Source organism: Myotis nattereri, assembly GCF_964212035.1.
Source record: "Myotis nattereri genome assembly, chromosome: 7".
NCBI lineage: Eukaryota > Metazoa > Chordata > Mammalia > Chiroptera > Vespertilionidae > Myotis > Myotis nattereri.
The window spans coordinates 36,714,821-36,733,598 of NC_138082.1; the positions used below are offsets into that span (position 1 = coordinate 36,714,821).

The window sequence follows — 18,778 nt, forward strand, 5'->3', positions numbered from 1 at the left end:
CTCAAAGTGCTTTGTTTTTGTTCTTGACTGTTCAAATCTGAGGCATGATGAGTTGTCCCCTGTCACCATTCTGGACAGCCATGAGGGGTGCTCCCGCAGCAAATGGACCTGGAGGTCACAGTGCCGTTTAATAAGTGGGGAGGGGGAAAGGGGGCCAGTGCTTTCACGCTGGTTCTAGGTTACTTGCCTCGCATTTGGAAGCAATATGCAAAAATAGGTATGCAGTTTCTCTTTAAGGTATGAAATGACACTGAGGTTCTTTCTTTAATTGGCATTTTAATAAAATAGTTCATACCATTCTGTAACTATAAACATAATTGTAATTGTAAACATGATTATTTTTGTTAGTCTCTTAATTAATTTTTTTAAATGTAAGGCATGTAGTAATGCTTCTTAGTTCTTATGTATTTGTATAGGATGAATTCACCTGGAACTTCCTTAGTACTAAACTGAAGAAGAAAGGACATGAGGAGTAACTTCTTTATTCACTGATAAGCTAAGGCCATTTTGGTTGCCATAACATTTTAACAAACAGTTCCTCTTTTTTTTTTGGTAAAAATTACATGGTTATGATATAACATTTCAATGAAGCTGAGATACTTAGATGAGCTAATATATTATGTTTTTTTAAACAATAATCAGGTTGTTCCAATTCAGCATAGTGAGTGATGACAACATTTTTCTTTCAGTAAAGTATATAAGGAATTCAAAAATAATTTTTTATTATTACTACTTAATTATGTAAATACCTTAACTTTTTAACATAAAAATATATTTAAAAATTTTAATGTGCAATTTCCTGCATTTCTTCAAGTTTCCTTGAGTAATCTCCATTTAACACAAGAGTTTTAAAATTTTTCTTTACTGGTACTTAGGACTCATAATTTCATGCATAGGAAATTTCTTATTATCTCATTTGGAAAGATTTGCTTTAATAGTCCATTTGAAAGTACTAGCTTAACTATATCATAATGCATGGAAAGATAACTACAATACAGAGAGATGGCCTTATATGTGACATTTAAATTTTTTCTTTTTATAGGGCCAAAGAACGCAATGCTTCGCCTAGCAGTAAAATTTTTTCCACCCGATCCGGGTCAGTTGCAGGAGGAATACACACGGTAAAGAGCCTGTTCTGAACTGAGGCCACTATCAGCAGGGCCTTGAATTCACTTGTGTTTCCCACAGCGCCTGGCTCATCAGATGTTCAGGGCATATTTATTCAAAGAATGAATGAATACACATAAAGACTGTAATCCAGTATACATATAAAAACTGTAATCTGTATGTAGTAGTGAAAAGAAGCATTCTGACAGTTAACCCTTGCACAAACACAAATGTGAATGGGAATTAGAAGAAAGGTTTATGATACAAATTTGAGAATTAAAAAATAGGGTATTAGGATATGGTTGGGGCATAAATTTATACATGTGCATAAAGTTCTTAGAAATTTTGCCCGTGTATTTACTAGTACTTCTTTAACAACAAAATACACTTAATTAGAAGAAGTACCTAGTATGCGAGACCTCATGAATAGGTAGGGCAGACACTTCTGGTGACTTCTTTTCTGCAGCTCTTGAATTCATGCTCGATTCTTTGCAGAAATAATTGAAAGAAAATATTAAAAGTTGTTTCATCTGGGCAATAGGATTATAGAAGATTTTTCCCTTATGTTTTATGTACCAATTTTGTAATGAGAATAAAGCAACAACCTAAAACAACTCACAGCCGAGGTCAGGTGTGAGCTGAATAGGACAACTGTTTAACCCTCGGACAAAACATGGACTTGTCCTAGATGTCTTAGGAACCTCTCTCTGCAGTTTTCACAGGTAATTTACCATCAGAAAAGTAGACTGTCAGTGTGAGGCAATGTCCGAGATCCCATTTGTTTACCTCTCGCTATATAGGTGAGGAAATGACCCCAAGGATGACAAAGAGTTTTTATGGTACAGAATGTATCTCAATGGCATATTAAATACCTGACACCAAAACAATCTCTTTTAAGGTAACAGCTTCTAAATATATTTAGACCTTGAAAATGATGAGTAACATAAAGTGTTACCTAATTCAGCATCCTGGGCCCAAGCCATGTTTATGCAGATGGTCCTTGGTTTATTCATATAAAAACAGTACTCACTTGAGATAAGAGAAGAAAAATGTTGAAATGAAGCTCTATAAAGTAAAAGTAGCCCCTCACTCCTTGCACCACATTCTGCCCAGGAGCTCTGACCCCACATGTTCCAGGTGAATTCCCAGCAGTGCACAGCCCACCTAGGGCAGAGGCAGTCTGTGCATATGAAACTCTGAGGGGGATATTGTTACCTGCACATCCATAGCCTGTATGGACATCTTTCCCTATTAGTATATATATGGCTGCTATCTAATTTATTTAACCATTCTTATATATTAATTCATATTTAGGTTATTTCCAATTTTTCTCTCTTATAATGTTATAAATAAACATCCTTCTCCACATATCTTTGTGAACTCTGGAAATATTTCTGTTGGAATTGCCGGGTTAAGGGGTATGCACATTTTTTTTCCTTTTTATTGAATATATTGGGGTGACACAAGTTAATGAAATCATACAGGTTTGAGGTACATGATTCCACAACTGATCATCTATACACTGTATTGTGTGTTCATCACCCTCCAGTCAAAACTCCTTCCATCACCATTTATCCCCCCTATACCCTCCTCCCTCTCCCCCCATCCCTGGTCTCCCCAGGGGGTACCCACATGTAAATTTTAAGTGAATGCAGTACATTTTAAGATATCACACTAAAATGTGAATTCCGATGGGAGGAGAGAGTGTTCGTCTTGTTCACCGTCATATTTCCAGATCCAGGAAATCTGGAATACAATCTGTGCTCGGTAGTTATCCTATATAATAAAAGGGTAATATGCAAATCAACCAAAAGGAGGCATGACCATTCGCTATGATGTGCACTGACCACCAGGGGGCAGACGCTCAAGCAGGAGCTGCCCCCCCTGGTGGTCAGTGTGCTCCCTCTGGCAAGCGCAGCAGTGGTGGCAGGAGCCTCTCCCACCTCTGCCGCAACGCTAAGGATGTCTGGCAGCTTAGGCCCGAGGGGGAGCGGGCCTAAGCCATCAGTTGGACATCCCTCGAGGGCTCCCAGACTGCTAGAGGGCACAGGCCAGGCTGAGGGATGCCCCCCCCCCCGCAGTGCACAAATGTTGTGCACTGGGCCTCTAATTGATGGAATAAATAAATATTTCCAAATCACTTTTTCTGGTTACATTCTCACCAGTGGTATTAGGAGTCCCTGTTCTTCAAAATCTAGCCAAGAAATATCAATCTGCTTACAAGTTTCAAAGCCACGTTTTAAGCTGTATCTTAATTGGATATTCTCCTTTTTCACACAAAATCATGGGTACAGTTGGTGTGTAACAGAAGTAAGAGAAATTTGAAGGTGTTCAGTGCTGTGGGGTATGAAGGGTTACTTATAACTTTGCTTTGATGTTATCAGTGGCTGTGTTCTCCTGTGATGGAGACATGGGGAGTGTGTTCTAGAACCCTTGGAGCTGATCTCTCTGATGTTTTGAATTCCCTTGTAGATACTTGTTTGCCTTGCAACTTAAGAGAGACCTGTTGGAAGAGCGCCTGACCTGCACAGACACCACAGCGGCCCTCCTCACGTCCCACCTTCTGCAGTGTCAGTATCTGCCAGTATGGCAGACAGCAGGTGTCGTAGGGCTCCTGAACGAGAACGGGCCTTTCAGTTTTCACATTTTGTAATAAACTGAAGACTAACTTCTACAAAGTGGAATTCCTTAAGGCAAACAGCCCCCGGCTAAGAAACAAAGGCTCAAGGCCAAAGTCGGTCCCACACACATTCTTTCAGATTGTCCCTCATTTGTGCCTTCACACATTTTACCAAAAACCTCTTCAGTCTAAAAGCCAGGCAGTAACCCTGACGTGGCACCCCCAGAAAGAGGTCTCCTTGGGGTGAATGTCACAGCTCCCCTGGTGATGGGTTAGGCATTAAACCCTGAAGGAAAAAGAAAATATTTCCTCAATATCTCACACAAGAGAAAGTTAAGCAGTATGTGAAGAACTGTAGTTACTTCAAAAACAAACTAGGAGAAATGTAAGAAGAGGTTCTGGCAAGCAAGTATGGTCTTTGCCAGAGCTTTTCCAAGCCCCCAGCTGGTGGGACAGAAGGAAGGAAATACCCACGTTGCTTCTGGACTAGAGGTGGAGGCACATCTTTGTGGTGTAAACTAGTGCTTCTGAAAGCAAGAAGCATGCTGTAGAAAGTTTCAGAAACTTTAGTAATATATATGTGGGTTTGTTTATAATTTACTTGGTTCTTTCCCTGGCACACCTTCAAATAGCATTGTTTCTTAATCCTCACCTGAGGATATGTTTTTATTGATTTTTAGAGTGAGAAGAAGGGAGAGAGAGAAACATCGCTGTGAGACAGAAACATCAGTGCCTCATGTATGCATCCGGACCCGGGGTCGTGCCCTTACCGGGAATCGAACCCACAATCTTTCTATGTATGGGACAATACTCCAACCAACTGAGCCACCCAGCCAGGTCCAAATAGCGAATTTTATCTATGGTTTTTCTCCTGCAGGATAGTACTTGTTGGCTTTCACTAACATACGTTTTCAAAGTGACTTAGTTGTTTTTTATTTGGCCTGAAGTCTTCTCAGGCAGACAGATGGCTTTTCAGTGCAAACTCATTTGGCCACATGCTGGAGGGCTCTGTGTACAGCTTAGAGATATCGTAATAACTTGTCCAACTATAGTTTTCACCTTAGAAGTGTGCTGCCGAGATTGAAGGTCACTAAAGCGATTTGACAGCCACATTCAGTGCATGATTCTGAACTGGGCTTTTAGCTGTAAAAGACACAGTTGGGTAGCTGGTAAAATATGAATAGGGGCTGAGGCTCGGTGTCACAGCAGGTCATGGTTCCATCCTGATGTGGGTGCTGTGCTGTGGTTGTGAGCAAGGACGTCTGGTTTATAGAAAATCTGTTCTAAAGTGTGATTCTATGCATGAAACTTTACTGTGGATTTGAAATGGTCTCAAGACAAAACAAGAGGTATATTGCTTAAAATTATTGGGCTTTACTATTTTTAAAATATTTGTAGCCTGGAAATACATGAAATTAGAAACATTGTTCCTAAAGAATTTGAGAGGTCCTGAAGGAAAAAATGATTTAAAATACATTATCTTGAAACAAGTAAAATACCTTATCCTGGTCACAGTAGTCTTGAAACAACTTTGGTATAAAGTGTGATGTAAAACTTAACAAACACATCAAGCTTGCAAGCCCAGCATTTGCCTCCCTGGAGTCACTCACCTGTGTCTTAGTTCTTCAAAACATAGAAGAAATTCTCTTCACCTGTCTTTATATTTGCCTTCATAGCATAAAATATTTGGAATACAGATACAAACTCTTGTTTATTTATATTACTCTTTTTTTTTTAAATATATTTTATTGATTTTTTACAGAGAGGAAGGGAGAGAGATAGAGAGTTAGAAACATCGATGAGAGAGAAACATCGATCAGCTGCCTCCTGCACATCTCCCACTGGGGATATGCCCGCAACCCAGGTACATGCCCTTGACCAGAATCGAACCCAGGACCCTTCAGTCCGCAGGCCGAGGCTCTATCCACTGAGCCAAACCGGTTTCGGCATATTTATATTACTCTTTTTTAAAAATTTATTTATTGTTGAAAGTATTACAGATAATCCCTTTTTTCCCCCATTTACCCCCTCCAGCCTGCCCCTGCTCCCCCCATACTACATATTTAGGATAATATTTTCTACTTTTAGTATGGGTCAGAGAAGGTATTGTACACCGAAATGCATAAACTAAAAGTAGAAAAAAATTATACTGTCTGCAGTAAAATAATATGAGTTTATATTTTTCTCTTTTTTTAATGTTTTTTATTGATTTCAGACAGGAAGGGAAAGGGAGAGAGAAATAGAAACATGAATGATGAGAGTCAATCATCGATCAGCTGCCACAGCATGCCCCCTACTGGGGCTCGAACCCACAATCCAGGCATATGCCCTGACCTGGAATTGAACCAGGACCTCCTCCTGGTTCATGGGTCAATGCTCAACCTCTGAGCCACCCTGGCTGGGTGAGTTTATATTTTCTTTATTTAAAAATTAAAATTACTTACTGTTATTATCTCATCTCAGCGGAAATAGGAGATTATGATGAAACCCTGGATCGGGAGCACCTCAAAGTCAACAAGTACCTGCCCCATCAGGAGTGTTGTCTAGAGAAGATCCTAGAATTCCATCGGAAGCACATGTAAGTCAGTGAGAATCGGCCACTGGACTGCTGTCACTATGGTGGGTCGTGACTAGTGCACCGGGGAGCCTGCATTAAAGGTCTGACTAAAGCCACAGCTGACCACGGCTCTCTGGGGACACAGCATTTAGAAAAGGCTGGAAGAGACATCAGGGCCAGGAAGGAGTGAGGACAGGAGTGCTGGGTGGCTGGTGTGGGCTTTCTTATCCATTGCAGGTAGAGCCGGCCCTGCAGTGAGCTCGGCCCAGTGCTGAGGTGCTGGGTTCTTCACACTGGCCCCTGGCAAGTTTTCTAGACTGTAGTGAAGGACGCCTGGAGGGAACATACTGGGGCAGTAGGGATGGGCAGGAGAAGGCAGAGCCAGGGCAGTCACTGTGGGTGAGGTGAAGATGACCGTGACACAAAGCCTCCTGTGCTGATTTGTTTTACTCTGCTGACCTGATCACTTCTGTGAAGTGCTCGGCTCTCTCAGAACCTGGTTGTTTTTAGTGCTGTGATCCTGCTGTCTTTTATCACAGGGGCCAGACGCCAGCCGAGTCAGATTTCCAGGTCCTCGAGGTCGCCCGGAAGTTGGAAATGTATGGCATCAGGTTTCACAAGGCTTCCGACAGGGAGGGAGCCAAGATTAACCTGGCTGTGTCCCACATGGGGGTCCTCGTGTTCCAGGTAGGGGGTGGGAACTTCTCAATGTGATGGGGAGGAGGGTTTACATACATTGGTAAATCTTTGCTCTGATGAGTAAGGTCTTGGACTTGGAGGAGAGCTTTGCATGTCATCTGATCTGGCCTCTCACCCAGTAGAGAAATTGTTTTCTGGCCTTTGTCCTCACTGTCATAGAGCCCATTGCCCCTCAGGGCATCCAGTCACTGTTCCCACTGTTCCTTCTAATGCTGAAGGAAAGTTCGCCCCTTAGAACCTTTCACTGAGACTGGCCCTTCCCTGGAGCAGTCTCCATGCCTCCATTCGGTCCTCCGGGTGTGGGTCTCTGAGTGGATGCAGCCATCATTTAGGTTAATGAGGTAGAACACACTAGAAAATACCAGAAGGTGCCACATGGGATAACAGTAGGGCCTAATGGCATTTTTGTGTCATCTGTGTTTAGATAGTTATATAAATGACTACTGAGTTTTATTTGTAGTTAAGTATATGTGCCCTAGGGTCTGTGGTGTCATGGGTCTGACAACTATATACGCAGGCCTTCGAGTGTCCGACACTGGGTGGGTCCCCAGTCCTGCCCACCATCGGCTCTGACCCCTATCAGCTCTTTGGTCACTGGGCCTTGCACAGCTGTGCACCTCTGGTTGAGCACAATGATTCCTAGGGCACATGGTGGCAGTTGGCACTCGTTTCTGGAACCTGACTGGCAGCTCTTTCCCCTGTAGGCCTTTCAGCCAGTGATCACCTGCAGTGGCTGGTTTGTTCAGGCTCCCTGCTCAGGCTTGCTTTCTTTTTCTTTACCTAGCCATTAAATTTCAGTCTTTTGTCCAAAGAAAAAAAATTAATTTTGAATTTAGAATGTTAATTGTATTATGCACTAGATGTGACAGGAACAATAAAATTCGAGGTAGAGACTTTAGCTGCCACACCCCTTTGAGTAGGCGGTTCCAGGTCCCAAACCTACTCACTCTGGTCGTTCCTACACCACACAGATTCTAATCGCATGTCCATCCAAATCCAGCTGTTGTCACTTTTCACCATTTATAACCAGAGGAAGTTGTAAAAGCAGGAAGCAGAGACTTCTAGATTGAATTTACTTCTGTTCTCTCAAACCCCACAGAATGAGAGTAAAGGAATTTTTTTCTTTTTAAGTTTAAATCAGTGAGAACAAGGGAATCCAGAAGATGAGGTATAACAGCAAAATTTTGGAAGTTGGGAAATGATTAGATGGTTGGAAAAGACTGGAATCCGATGGCCTGCAGAGGGAAAGCTGTGAACAGACCACTGTGTCCAGTAGTGGACAAGGGCACCCCTTGACAGCCAGGGGAAGCCTGGAGCTGGAAACGGAAACTTGGTTTCATCCGTTCATCGTCTGCGAGGAGACTTACAGCTTCAGATCCGAGGCAGAGCAGCCTGTTTCTCTCCAGGTGCAGCTCAGAGGTAGAGATACCAAGTCGCATAGGTGGGGGAGCCTGTGATGTATGTCCATCAGGCTGCAGGCCTCCCATCTCAGCCCCTCTGGAGTGTGGCCGGGCTGCTGTCTTGGAGGAAGGACACTCTGCTCTCCAGAAAGTCTGACCAGCCTTGCAGGAACCCCACAGGTTTTGACCCTGGGATACTCCACAAATGTGGCCTGCGCCCACATTTTAGAGCCTCCTCTTATAAAGACTTTCAAACTGTCAGAAAACCTGTAAGAATGAGAGTAGCTCGGATCCCATGTATCCTTTACCCAGATCCAGCCATTACAGGCATTTTCCTTCCTCCTTACAAACGTGCACACACTCCCGTGCACACCTGCACACAGACAATTATTTCTGAAGCATTTGATATTTATCATGGACCTTTACCCCTAAGAACTGTAGTGTGTATTTCCTACTAGAATTTTCCCTTACATAATCACAATGCAGTTACCACAGAGGCCTCAAACACATCTTTTTTTTTTTTTTAATTTTTTACAGAGAGGAAGGGAGAGGGATAGAGAGTTAGAAACATCAATGAGAGAGAAACATCCATCAGCTGCCTCCTGCACACTCCCTACTGGGGATGTGCCCGCAACCAAGGTACATACCCTTGACTGGAATTAAACCTAGGACCTTTCAGTCCACAGGCCGACGCTCTATCCACTGAGCCAAACCGGTTAGGGCTCAAACACATCTTAATACACCATTTATTTCCCAGGCTCATCAACTGGCCAGGGGTGTGCTCAGAACTTCATTTCCTCTGGGACAGGATCTAGTCTAAGACCAGACAAGAGCATTTAGTTGCCAGGCTTATAGTCCCTCTTTATTTTTATTTATTTATTTTATATAGGAAAAATGTATATTTATATCCCTAACTGGCAATACAGAATTTATAACAAAACCATGTGTGGAAATACTATTAATTGTATTCCAGACACAGTCAGTGGAACAACAGTATCAATAAACATGTGGTATTGCCTGGCCCGCATGGCTCAGTGGTTGAGTGAACCACTGCCTCCTATGAACCAGGAGGTCACTGTTCGATTCCTGATCAGGGCACATACCTGGGTTGTAGGCTCGATCCCCAGTGTGGGGTGTACAGGAGGCAGCTGATCAAGTATTTGCTCTCACCATTGCTGTTTTTATTTCTCCCTCTCCCTTCCTCTCAGAAATAAAAATATTTTTTTAAAAAATAATTATAGGTATATACACACACACATGCGGTATTGCCCAGCTAGTGTGCTCAGTGGGTTGATCATAATCCCATGCACCAAGAGGTCACCAGTTGAGTCTAATCAGGACACATGCCCGAGTTGTGGACTCCATCCCTATTAGGGGCTGTGCAGGAGTTACAGGGACGATAACCCACGTGACCTCTCTCTTGAAGAACCAGAACCAAATTGTTGGGACAAAGAAACTCAGAAGAAACAGAAGTGCCAGTGATGGAAGAAAGAAAAAAACAACCCTGCACCGTCCTCACAGGACATGACTGCATATCACCTGTCATATCAGCAAAACAGAAGGCTCCACATTGTGTCAGCTCGTGAGGACCCAGATCACTTCTTTATCACACATGTAAAACTCCCATCTTGTAATTTTTTGTTCTGGCCTTGTTTGCATTAGTGAAGTATTGGAATGTGAGCAGCTGTACAAAGATGCGGAAGCTCTCTGTCCTGACTCAGGAGACAGACTTCCAGATGGATCGTTACATGGAGAAAAGACTCAAAACTGTGTGCAGGTTGCTTGTGGGGAAAAGGAAATTACTCACACACACTATTCCACACAGAATAAGCAGGTGGCGCTGGTCGCCTCTAGCAAGATGTGGCAACTGGCAGGCTTTGGGGAAGGGTTAGAGGCAGACTTCACGATGGACTCACTTTCAGTACCTTTGGGATTTGAACCTTGTTAATGTACTTACTGTATTACATTTTCCAGAAAGCCTCACAGGAGTCAGAGAAAACCTTATATCTCTGAAATAGGAGTGGGATGCAGGCACAGGGAGGACAGGTGGCCTGCAGATTTCCACATGTGAGAGCAGAAGTGACAGCATTAGCAGAGCCAGACAGTTGGAAAAACAAAGTTGAGGGAATCTCCACAAAGCAGAATAAAAGCTAAAGGATGACCGATAGGAGAGGTGAAGGAGATTCCAGCAGGAATCCAGGTCCAGCACCCAGGAATCCTAGAGGCAGAGGAAGTCGTGGCATTACCAGGGAAAACACTCAGAACCTGAGGCAGGAACTTCCAGACTGAAAGTGCCTCTGCAGCTTTTTAATTCGAGCAAGAGGGAGCCGGAAAGGCAAGCAAGCAGCTGGAAACAATTCTTCTCTGTTGTTGCTGTTTGTGTTTGGGTTGTTTTGTTGGCTGTGATGGGTATTTTTTCTTTTTTCTTTTTTTTTTTTTTAACATCTTTGAAAATCCTCCAATATTTTATCTTGAGTAGAAATTAGAGTAATTTAGCGTTTGGGCCATAGTTGGGGGGCTAGGAAGCTTCCGGTCTCATTTGGACTCAGACATGTATGTCTTGGCTTTGAGGACATCTCATAAATCAGGAATCTTTTTCATTGTGATATAATTCACATGCCATAAAATTCACCACTTTAAGTGTACATTCAGTTCTTTTGGTGTAAACAATTGCACATTATTGTGCAACCATCCTCACTACCTAATTCCAGAACATTTAATCACCCCACGCAGTCATTGGCAGCAGCCCCTCACAGCCCTGACCACCTCTAATCTGCTTTCTGTCTGCATTTCCTTCTGGACAGTTCACAGAAATGGGATCATTCAGTGTTTGGCCTTGCCTGGCCTCTCCCCTTGTTCTCACAGTCAGACCACATTGTACCACGTATCAGGGCCGCCTCCCTTTTATGGCAGAGATTTTTTTTAGTCTCTCTGAAGGGAAAACATTCTTTATCTTGCTGTCCCCCACCTCAAGTTTGCAGTAAAGAGTAAATGGTCATGATGATCAAGAGTAGAAAATGCCAGAAAAGTATTAATACATTTAGATTTTTTATGTTGAAATAATTTCAAGCTTACGGAAAAGTTACAAACGCAATACAAGACCTCCTTCATCCAACCCGACCCTCACCCATCCAGATTTCACCAATTGCCCCAATCTTGTTCGTTGCAAAAGATCCCATCTAAGATCCAACACTGTTCAGTCATTATGTCTCTCTAGTCCAGCGGTTCTAAACCTGTGGGTCGCGACCCCTTTGGCAGTTGAATGACCCTTTCATAGGGGTCGCCTAAGACCATCCTGCATATCAGATGTTTACATTACAATTCATAACAGTAGCAACATTACAGTTATGAAGTAGCAACGAAAATAATTTTATGGTTGGGTCATAACATGAGGAACTGTATTTAAAGGGCCAGAAGGTTGAGAACCACTGTGTCTGGTCTCTTCAGTCACGAACTTCCTCTTGATCTTGAGGTTTTGGAAGATTATAGGCTGGTCATTATAGGCTGTAGAATGACCATAATATGAGCTTGTCCAGTACTTGCTAGTGATTAGCCCAAGGCTCATCTTCTTGGGCAGGAAATCACAGACATAAGGATATACCTGGTACAGTCTGTGATATAGCCCACCTCTCCCATTGATGGTGGTATCAGCATTGATCACTTGGTCAGATGGTGTCCCCAGGCTTCTCTAGTGAAAGTTACTATTCATCCTTTGTAATTAATTAATATTTTGTGGAAAGATACTTTGAGACCTCATTCACTACCTCCTAGTTGAATTACTGTGATGGTTGCTGAATGACAACTCTGTAAATTCCCTTTTTTGTGCTCCTAGAAGGGTTTTCTCCACATTTATTTAGTTTCTTTATGTTACTGTGGATTTATGGATTTATATTATAATTGTATTAAGTTCAAATTGTAATAACCTGGGTTATAATCTGATATTTGACTCTCTGTTTTTATCATTATTTTGATTTTTAAATTGTCCCTTCATTTGGCCCTTAGAGCTGGTTCCTGTGTCCTTGTGACATGTCCCCATCATTTTTTGAGCACTTGTTCACTTTCTTACACAACAAACTATTCTAGGTTCGTTTTCTACTTTGCCTGCTTCACCCTGGAAGACCATAGAACCCTGCTCTTCTTAGTAGAGAGTAGTTAGAAACCCAGGTCCATGCACTAGGTGAGCGGAGTGTCAAGAGTTCATGTCATTAGTTTCAGTTCAGTACCCAGGACCCACTCTGGCCTCCCTTTCCTTCTGAGAAACGTGGCTGTGAAAAAGCAGCCCTGCCCAACCTCCACTGTTGCCCCTTCCCCTTTCCCGACTGTCAAGCCTTCTTGTAGGGGTGAGCTTCGAAAATGCTTAATATTGCCCAGCCAGTGTGGCTCAGTGGTTGAGCATTGACCTATGAACCAGGAGGTCACAGTTCAATTCCCAGTCAGGACACATGCCCGGGTTGAGGGCTCGATCCCCAGTAGGGGGTGTGCAGGAGGCAGCCAATCAATGACTCTCTCCCATCATTCAGATTTCTATCTCTCTCCCTCTCCCTTCCTCTCTGAAATCAATAAAAATATATTTTTTAAAATGCTTAATATTAACAGTAATAAAAAAGAACTTGTTATGTAAAGCCTTACCCAAGAAATCAAGTTGTTTTTCTAAAACATAAATTAGTCGATAGTATTGACATTTTAATTCAGTCATTCCCAATGGGATTGTAAAAGACCATGTGCGTTGCTGTGCATCTGGCAAGGATGTCATTTACACATTCTCTAGCTCCTGAGTCTGTGTCCATATTACTAAGTGTCTGCTCTTGGGTTTCAGTGCACCACCAAAATCAACACCTTCAACTGGTCCCGGGTCCGGAAACTCAGCTTCAAGAGGAAAAGATTCCTTATCAAACTCCACCCAGAGGTCCATGTAAGTATTATATTTTGAGCAGTTGGTAAATTGTAAGAGAATGTATTCTGTTAGAATAGCGAGTAATTAGTTGTTTTGTAAGTCATTTCAGCGTAATGCACACGGAATTTAAGGACAGGGTTCGGGTTGGGGTCTGGCGGGGCTCCCCATAGTCTGCCCAGTAGTTCTCTGGTGAAAGTGCAACATGGGGGGCGGAGGGGGCGGAGGTTCTGCAGGGCTGGGTGGCCCTGAGAAAGTGCCTGTCTGACAAGCCCCGGGGCTGCTGAGAATACTGGATGTTACAGCCTGTTGTGCTCAAAGTAACAGGAGTCGAGATACAAAATATGAGCTATGATGGGAGCCCTACAGCAAATCTGAGTAATGTCCAGAGTTAACTGAGGGGCATTCCCCACGTTCTCATGATATCTGTGGCTCAGAAATCAACCCTTTTAATAACTTTAAATGAAGGAGCTTGATTTTCAGAAAATAAATATTCCTTTCTATTGAGATTATTAATCAGTAAAGTAATAATTGCCTATGAATTTACAGAAAGGAGTAAAAATGGGAAAAGTGTATATCAATCTGATAGTTGGCAAAAATCCAGTACTTCAAACTATTCAAATAAGTTCAAATTGTTACATTTACAATGTACAAAGGAAGTTAGGGATGAAAGATTAGCTGAGCCACCTGCTGGGTGGAAGCTTAAGAGGCCGGGAGGGTTTACACAGCTTTGGTGGTGGGGATTCAGACCTGGGCTGGTCCAGATGAGGGTCTGCCCTGAGAATTCACAGGCACTTCATTATCAAGGGCTTTTGTCAAGGTCAAGCCACAGGCTGTCTGTGAGAGGGTTCCTAATTGTTTATTATTCAGATCTTTCGTCCTTAGTTGAAAGGAAACACAAGGAATGCCAAAAACAGACAAAACACAAGCAAAAGACTGCTTGTTTTCTCTGTAAGTTAAAAAAATGTTTCCAGCAGTTACTCTGAAAAGACAGAGAAAGAAGAGAATTATGGCTCAAGATAGCACAGCAACTATTAATTAGAATAGCATAATATTCAAAGTTCAGAACCATATCTGTTGCTGCACTTGGTAAAGTTGCCTTTTTCGTCCCCAAGCACTTAGATTCCTAAGAGCAAGCATGTCAATCCCAAAGGCTAACACAGGCCAAATAAACAAGGTTTAAGTTTATGTAGGCTGCAAAAAAAAAAAAGCTTCAATTTTCATAGAAACGTAAGTTTATTTCAGTAGAGACAGCTGAATACAAAGGACTGAAATAAATGAGTAATCGTTAACATAAAATAATAGAACATTTTAATAAAAATTAATATTTTTTCTTGAACATTAACTTACCAAACACTGAATAACTGCACAAATTAATAAGCGTAATGCAAATAAACCTATTTTTCTTGTTCTCTGAGAGCGAAATATTTCCTGTTGCACACACCAAGCAAGTCAGTACAAGATTAATGATGTGGCAATTGGCTGCTAAAATATTCACTGCTAGTATTAGTGGAGAGAAATGGTGCGCCTGCATGTAAGGGAAGTGAATACAACACGATTATAGTAAACAGTCATTAGTAAATGTTGTAGTTTGTTATTAATAATTATGTATAATAGGATATTGTAAAAATTAAGTTACGAAATTTTTATTAAAACGCTTCTTACATACCTTTATATTGGCTGGGCTGCGAAAATATTCATCGCAGGCTGCATGCGGCCCTAGGGCCGCAAGTTTAACATGCTTGCCGAAGAGTAACTAGGAATCAAAGTATTAGAGTTTTTCTGGAATGTGGTTTAATAATATATATCAAAAGGTTAAAACTGCATTCTCTGTGAGCTCAGTATAACATTTCCAGGAATAACCCTGAGAGGTAATGCAGTAGTTTCTTCATGGTGATGTTTGTGAGCCTGGACATCATCCCCCAGGGCCCCACTGAAAATGGTTCAGTAATAACAGACAAGCATGTCTACCGTCACAGGAGGTGCCCTCATCCCTCTCGGAAATCTGACAAGGACACACTCCAGGATGTTCACAGTGGGGTGACTATGGGTGGCTACATGTTCTGATAGTTAAACAGTGAGTGTGTGTGTGTGTGTGTGTGTGTGTATAGTGTTTTTCTTCTCTTAAATGTAAAGGGAACCAGGAATCTTTACAATTTTCAGGAAAACATTTTCCTAATTTTTAACTTCGAAATATCCTGTAATCTGAAATGCTCCCTAAATTTCATAGTTGAATTAGTTACTTGAACCTTTGTATTTGTTTCTAGGGACCTTACCAGGACACACTGGAGTTCTTGTTGGGTAGCAGAGATGAATGTAAGAACTTCTGGAAGATCTGTGTGGAGTATCACACCTTCTTTAGACTCTTTGATCAACCGAAGCCAAAGGCTAAGGCCGTCTTCTTCAGCAGGGGCTCCTCCTTCAGATACAGGTGGGACTAAGCTGCATTGTAGAGCTGAGAACAGAAATATCCCTAGTTTAGGAAAATGTTTTAAGATGTTTCAGAGAATTACATACAGAAGGCAGCTACTGTCACACTGGAGAAAGTATCCTCCTGTGTAATAAAAGGCTAATATGCAAATTGACCGAACAGAGGAATGACCAGTCGCTGTGATGTGCACTGACCACCACGGGGCAGACGCTCAATGCAGGAGCTGCTTCATGGTGGTCAGTGCGCTCCCAAGGGGGAGCGCTGCTCAGCCAGAAGCCAGGCTCGCTGCTCTTAGCGCTGCCTCAGAGGCAGGAGAGGCTCCCGCTGCCACTGGGCTCACAGCTCTCTCACCTCCATGGCAGGCAGACATCCCCCAAGGGGTCCCAGACTGTGAGAGGGCGCATGCCAGGCTAAGGGACTTTCCTCTCCCCCTCCCCAGTGCACAAATATCATGCACCAGGCCTCTAGTATGAAATAAAGTAGTGGAAAAAGTAGATGTAATAAAAACTTTGTTTAGAAAATTGCTGATGCTTATTACACAGCACAACTTTAAAATGTGTATATAGATTTATGAGGAAGGATGGGCACGTCTTGCCTTTGTGAAAAATTAATGCTGCAAATTATCATTGATTCTTTTCTTTAATGTTTGAACCTTTGTTCACAGTGGAAGAACTCAGAAACAACTAGTAGATTATGTCAAAGATGGTGTGATGACGAGAACTTCCTATGAAAGGTAAGCTCTGTGGTCTTGAGGATGTAAAGTGTATGCTTTAAAAATTAATATTTTAATTATTTTAACCTTTATTTGAATGAAAGTTATTTCAAATACATAAACATGTATTTTGAAACTTGAGTTGTTTATTTGTAATATCTATGTACAGTTATTGTATACAGATACAGATATTACTTTTAGTTTCTAGTGTGCATAGCTTAGCTTACAAATGTTTTTACATAGTATAATAAACTTTGAATCCGAACATTCACCTTGTTTTCCTTCAGTGTGGGAGGACAGTTTTACCTCTCCGAGACATCTATTTTTTATTTCCTGTTCTTGTTTTCTGTTCTCCTGCCCATTTCTAGTTAGATGCCTTTTGGCATATAATCAGAGTCTTAGCCACATTTCTGTGTGAGCTCTTTCTTGTGGGCAAAGCACGGTCAAGCAGGAATCCAGAGGGGGCGGCTCACAGCTTGTTCTCTGTTTGCAGAAGACACAGCAGGACGCGGACGTCGGGCCGCGCTCTAACTACAGAATTGCCAAAGCAGGTGAGTCCTTCTGGTTAAAACCGACACCATGTCAATCCCCTGCACTCTTTTGGGAGATAATCTGGCAATGTTGTAACAAGAGTCTTAAAACTAGTTGTATCATTTACACAGCAATTCCAGTCCTGGGACTCTGTCTGCAGAAAGGAGTCCTAAGTGAAGAGAAGGCTTCATTCTTGGAGACAGGTGTCAGTGTTACTTGTGTCCCTTTGATGCACTCAGGAGCCATTAAAAGTCTTGTTTTAGAAAAATAGTGTGACTAGGGACACATTCAAAACATGTCACTAAATAAAACTAGCAGATTGAAAAGAAGCCCATGACTCTCATTTGATTAAAAAAGACAGTTAGACACAAGGAGACAAAAGGCTGGGGAGCAAACCTCACCATATCATCTGTCTGTCATCTCCAAGTGATAGGATTCCAAGGCCGATTTTTTCAGTCACTCTTGGCAGTCTTTATTTTCAGGGATGGGAGTTGTCTGTGTTGTGAACATTTACTTCCATAGAGGAAAAATGGCAGGATAAAGGATTGTACACAGATGATCCTGGTCCTTTTGGACACCTGTGTGCATGATAAGTCTTTGGTAAAAGGGAAAGTCTGACCCCACTGTCCTTTGTGGAAGTTGTGATAGAAATGTGTGGACTTACTAATTTGGGCCCAGTTAATTTTGCAAATTTTTAATGGTGAGTTATAAAATTATGTTCCTATTTTTCTTTTCTTAATTTTGATCCCCAGAGCATCTCCTTCACTGAGGGCATGAGGACTTCTGCGTCCCCATCATCAACACATGCCTCCTTCTATTCAGTCCCTACCTCCCCAGTTGCCCCTCCTGGCCGGCCCAATATCAAGGACAGCATCATCTCCCTGACGGAGCCCCAGGCTCCCCACACCAAGAGGCCGGCTGCAGAGAGGACCTGCGAAGCCATGGAAGGACCCGACATGAGACAGGCCCAGCTCCCAGGGCCCCCTGCGCTCCAGCCTTGTCAAGGTGTTGGGGTTTGTCGTGTTGTGAGGAGTTGCAGCCCCAGCAGTCCTGGGGGGCAGAGTCACAGTGCCTTAGCCCTGGGTGCAGGGGGGTGCAGCAGGGAGTGCAGAGCTGCTGGTAAAAATGACCACAGCAAGGGAGACTTGACCACGAGCTCATTCCCCTCCATGGGGGAGCACCCATGTGGTCGGCAGGGCATTGGGGGGAGCCCTGTTTTCACATTGACAAACACCCAGCTGCAGGTGTCTGAGGAGTTCATAGATGACGACCCAGCAGACATCTCTTTCTTTGCTGGAGGCTCTGAGGCATTTTCTTGCCCATATGGCAGTTTGGCCCTGCAGACCCCTTTGTGTGGTCACCCACACTCTGCCCAGTTCAGCCCAGACAGGTACTCTACTGAGGCAGCGCCCATAAGCGTAGAGCATGGCTTTGAGTTTGAGGGAGAGAGTGGCTTTGGCAGTGTGCACCCCTCAGACACGTCGGAACTGCTGGAGGTGAAGGCCCAGGCCAGCCTGATGCAGAGCCTGCTGAGTCCCTCCCAGAGCAGCTCCCTCAGCCACCTCCCACTGCTTGGCCTGTCTGTGCACACACCCAGCTCCACCAACCAGTCCGAGGCCAGCTCCATGGCCAACTTCCCCGCCTGCTCAGTGCGCTCTGAGGCCAGCTCAGCCTTTCAGTTTTCTGACATCCTCGACCAGTTAGAGCAGCTCAGTTACCCGCCCACGACGGCTGAGGACTCTAGCAGCACAGACACAGACTCCTGGGGCTCTGAAGCCGAATCCCCCCTGGACGTGAGCCTTTTCTTTGGCAATTCTTTTGCACAGACCA

General features: G+C 43.1%; 1 protein-coding gene across 1 annotated transcript in view; it reads left to right on the plus strand.

The window, feature by feature from the left end:
• Nucleotides 1–18,778, plus strand: part of FARP2 (FERM, ARH/RhoGEF and pleckstrin domain protein 2) — an 89,767-nt gene that overhangs the window by 38,883 nt on the left and 32,106 nt on the right. The window contains exons 5-13 of the mRNA XM_081096268.1: nucleotides 1,043–1,121; nucleotides 3,580–3,677; nucleotides 6,191–6,305; nucleotides 6,824–6,971; nucleotides 13,200–13,295; nucleotides 15,542–15,705; nucleotides 16,370–16,438; nucleotides 16,911–16,968; nucleotides 17,701–17,953. Of these exons, the coding sequence (XP_080952394.1) occupies nucleotides 1,043–1,121; nucleotides 3,580–3,677; nucleotides 6,191–6,305; nucleotides 6,824–6,971; nucleotides 13,200–13,295; nucleotides 15,542–15,705; nucleotides 16,370–16,438; nucleotides 16,911–16,968; nucleotides 17,701–17,953 (1,080 nt within the window). The remainder of the gene's footprint in view (nucleotides 1–1,042; nucleotides 1,122–3,579; nucleotides 3,678–6,190; nucleotides 6,306–6,823; nucleotides 6,972–13,199; nucleotides 13,296–15,541; nucleotides 15,706–16,369; nucleotides 16,439–16,910; nucleotides 16,969–17,700; nucleotides 17,954–18,778) is intronic.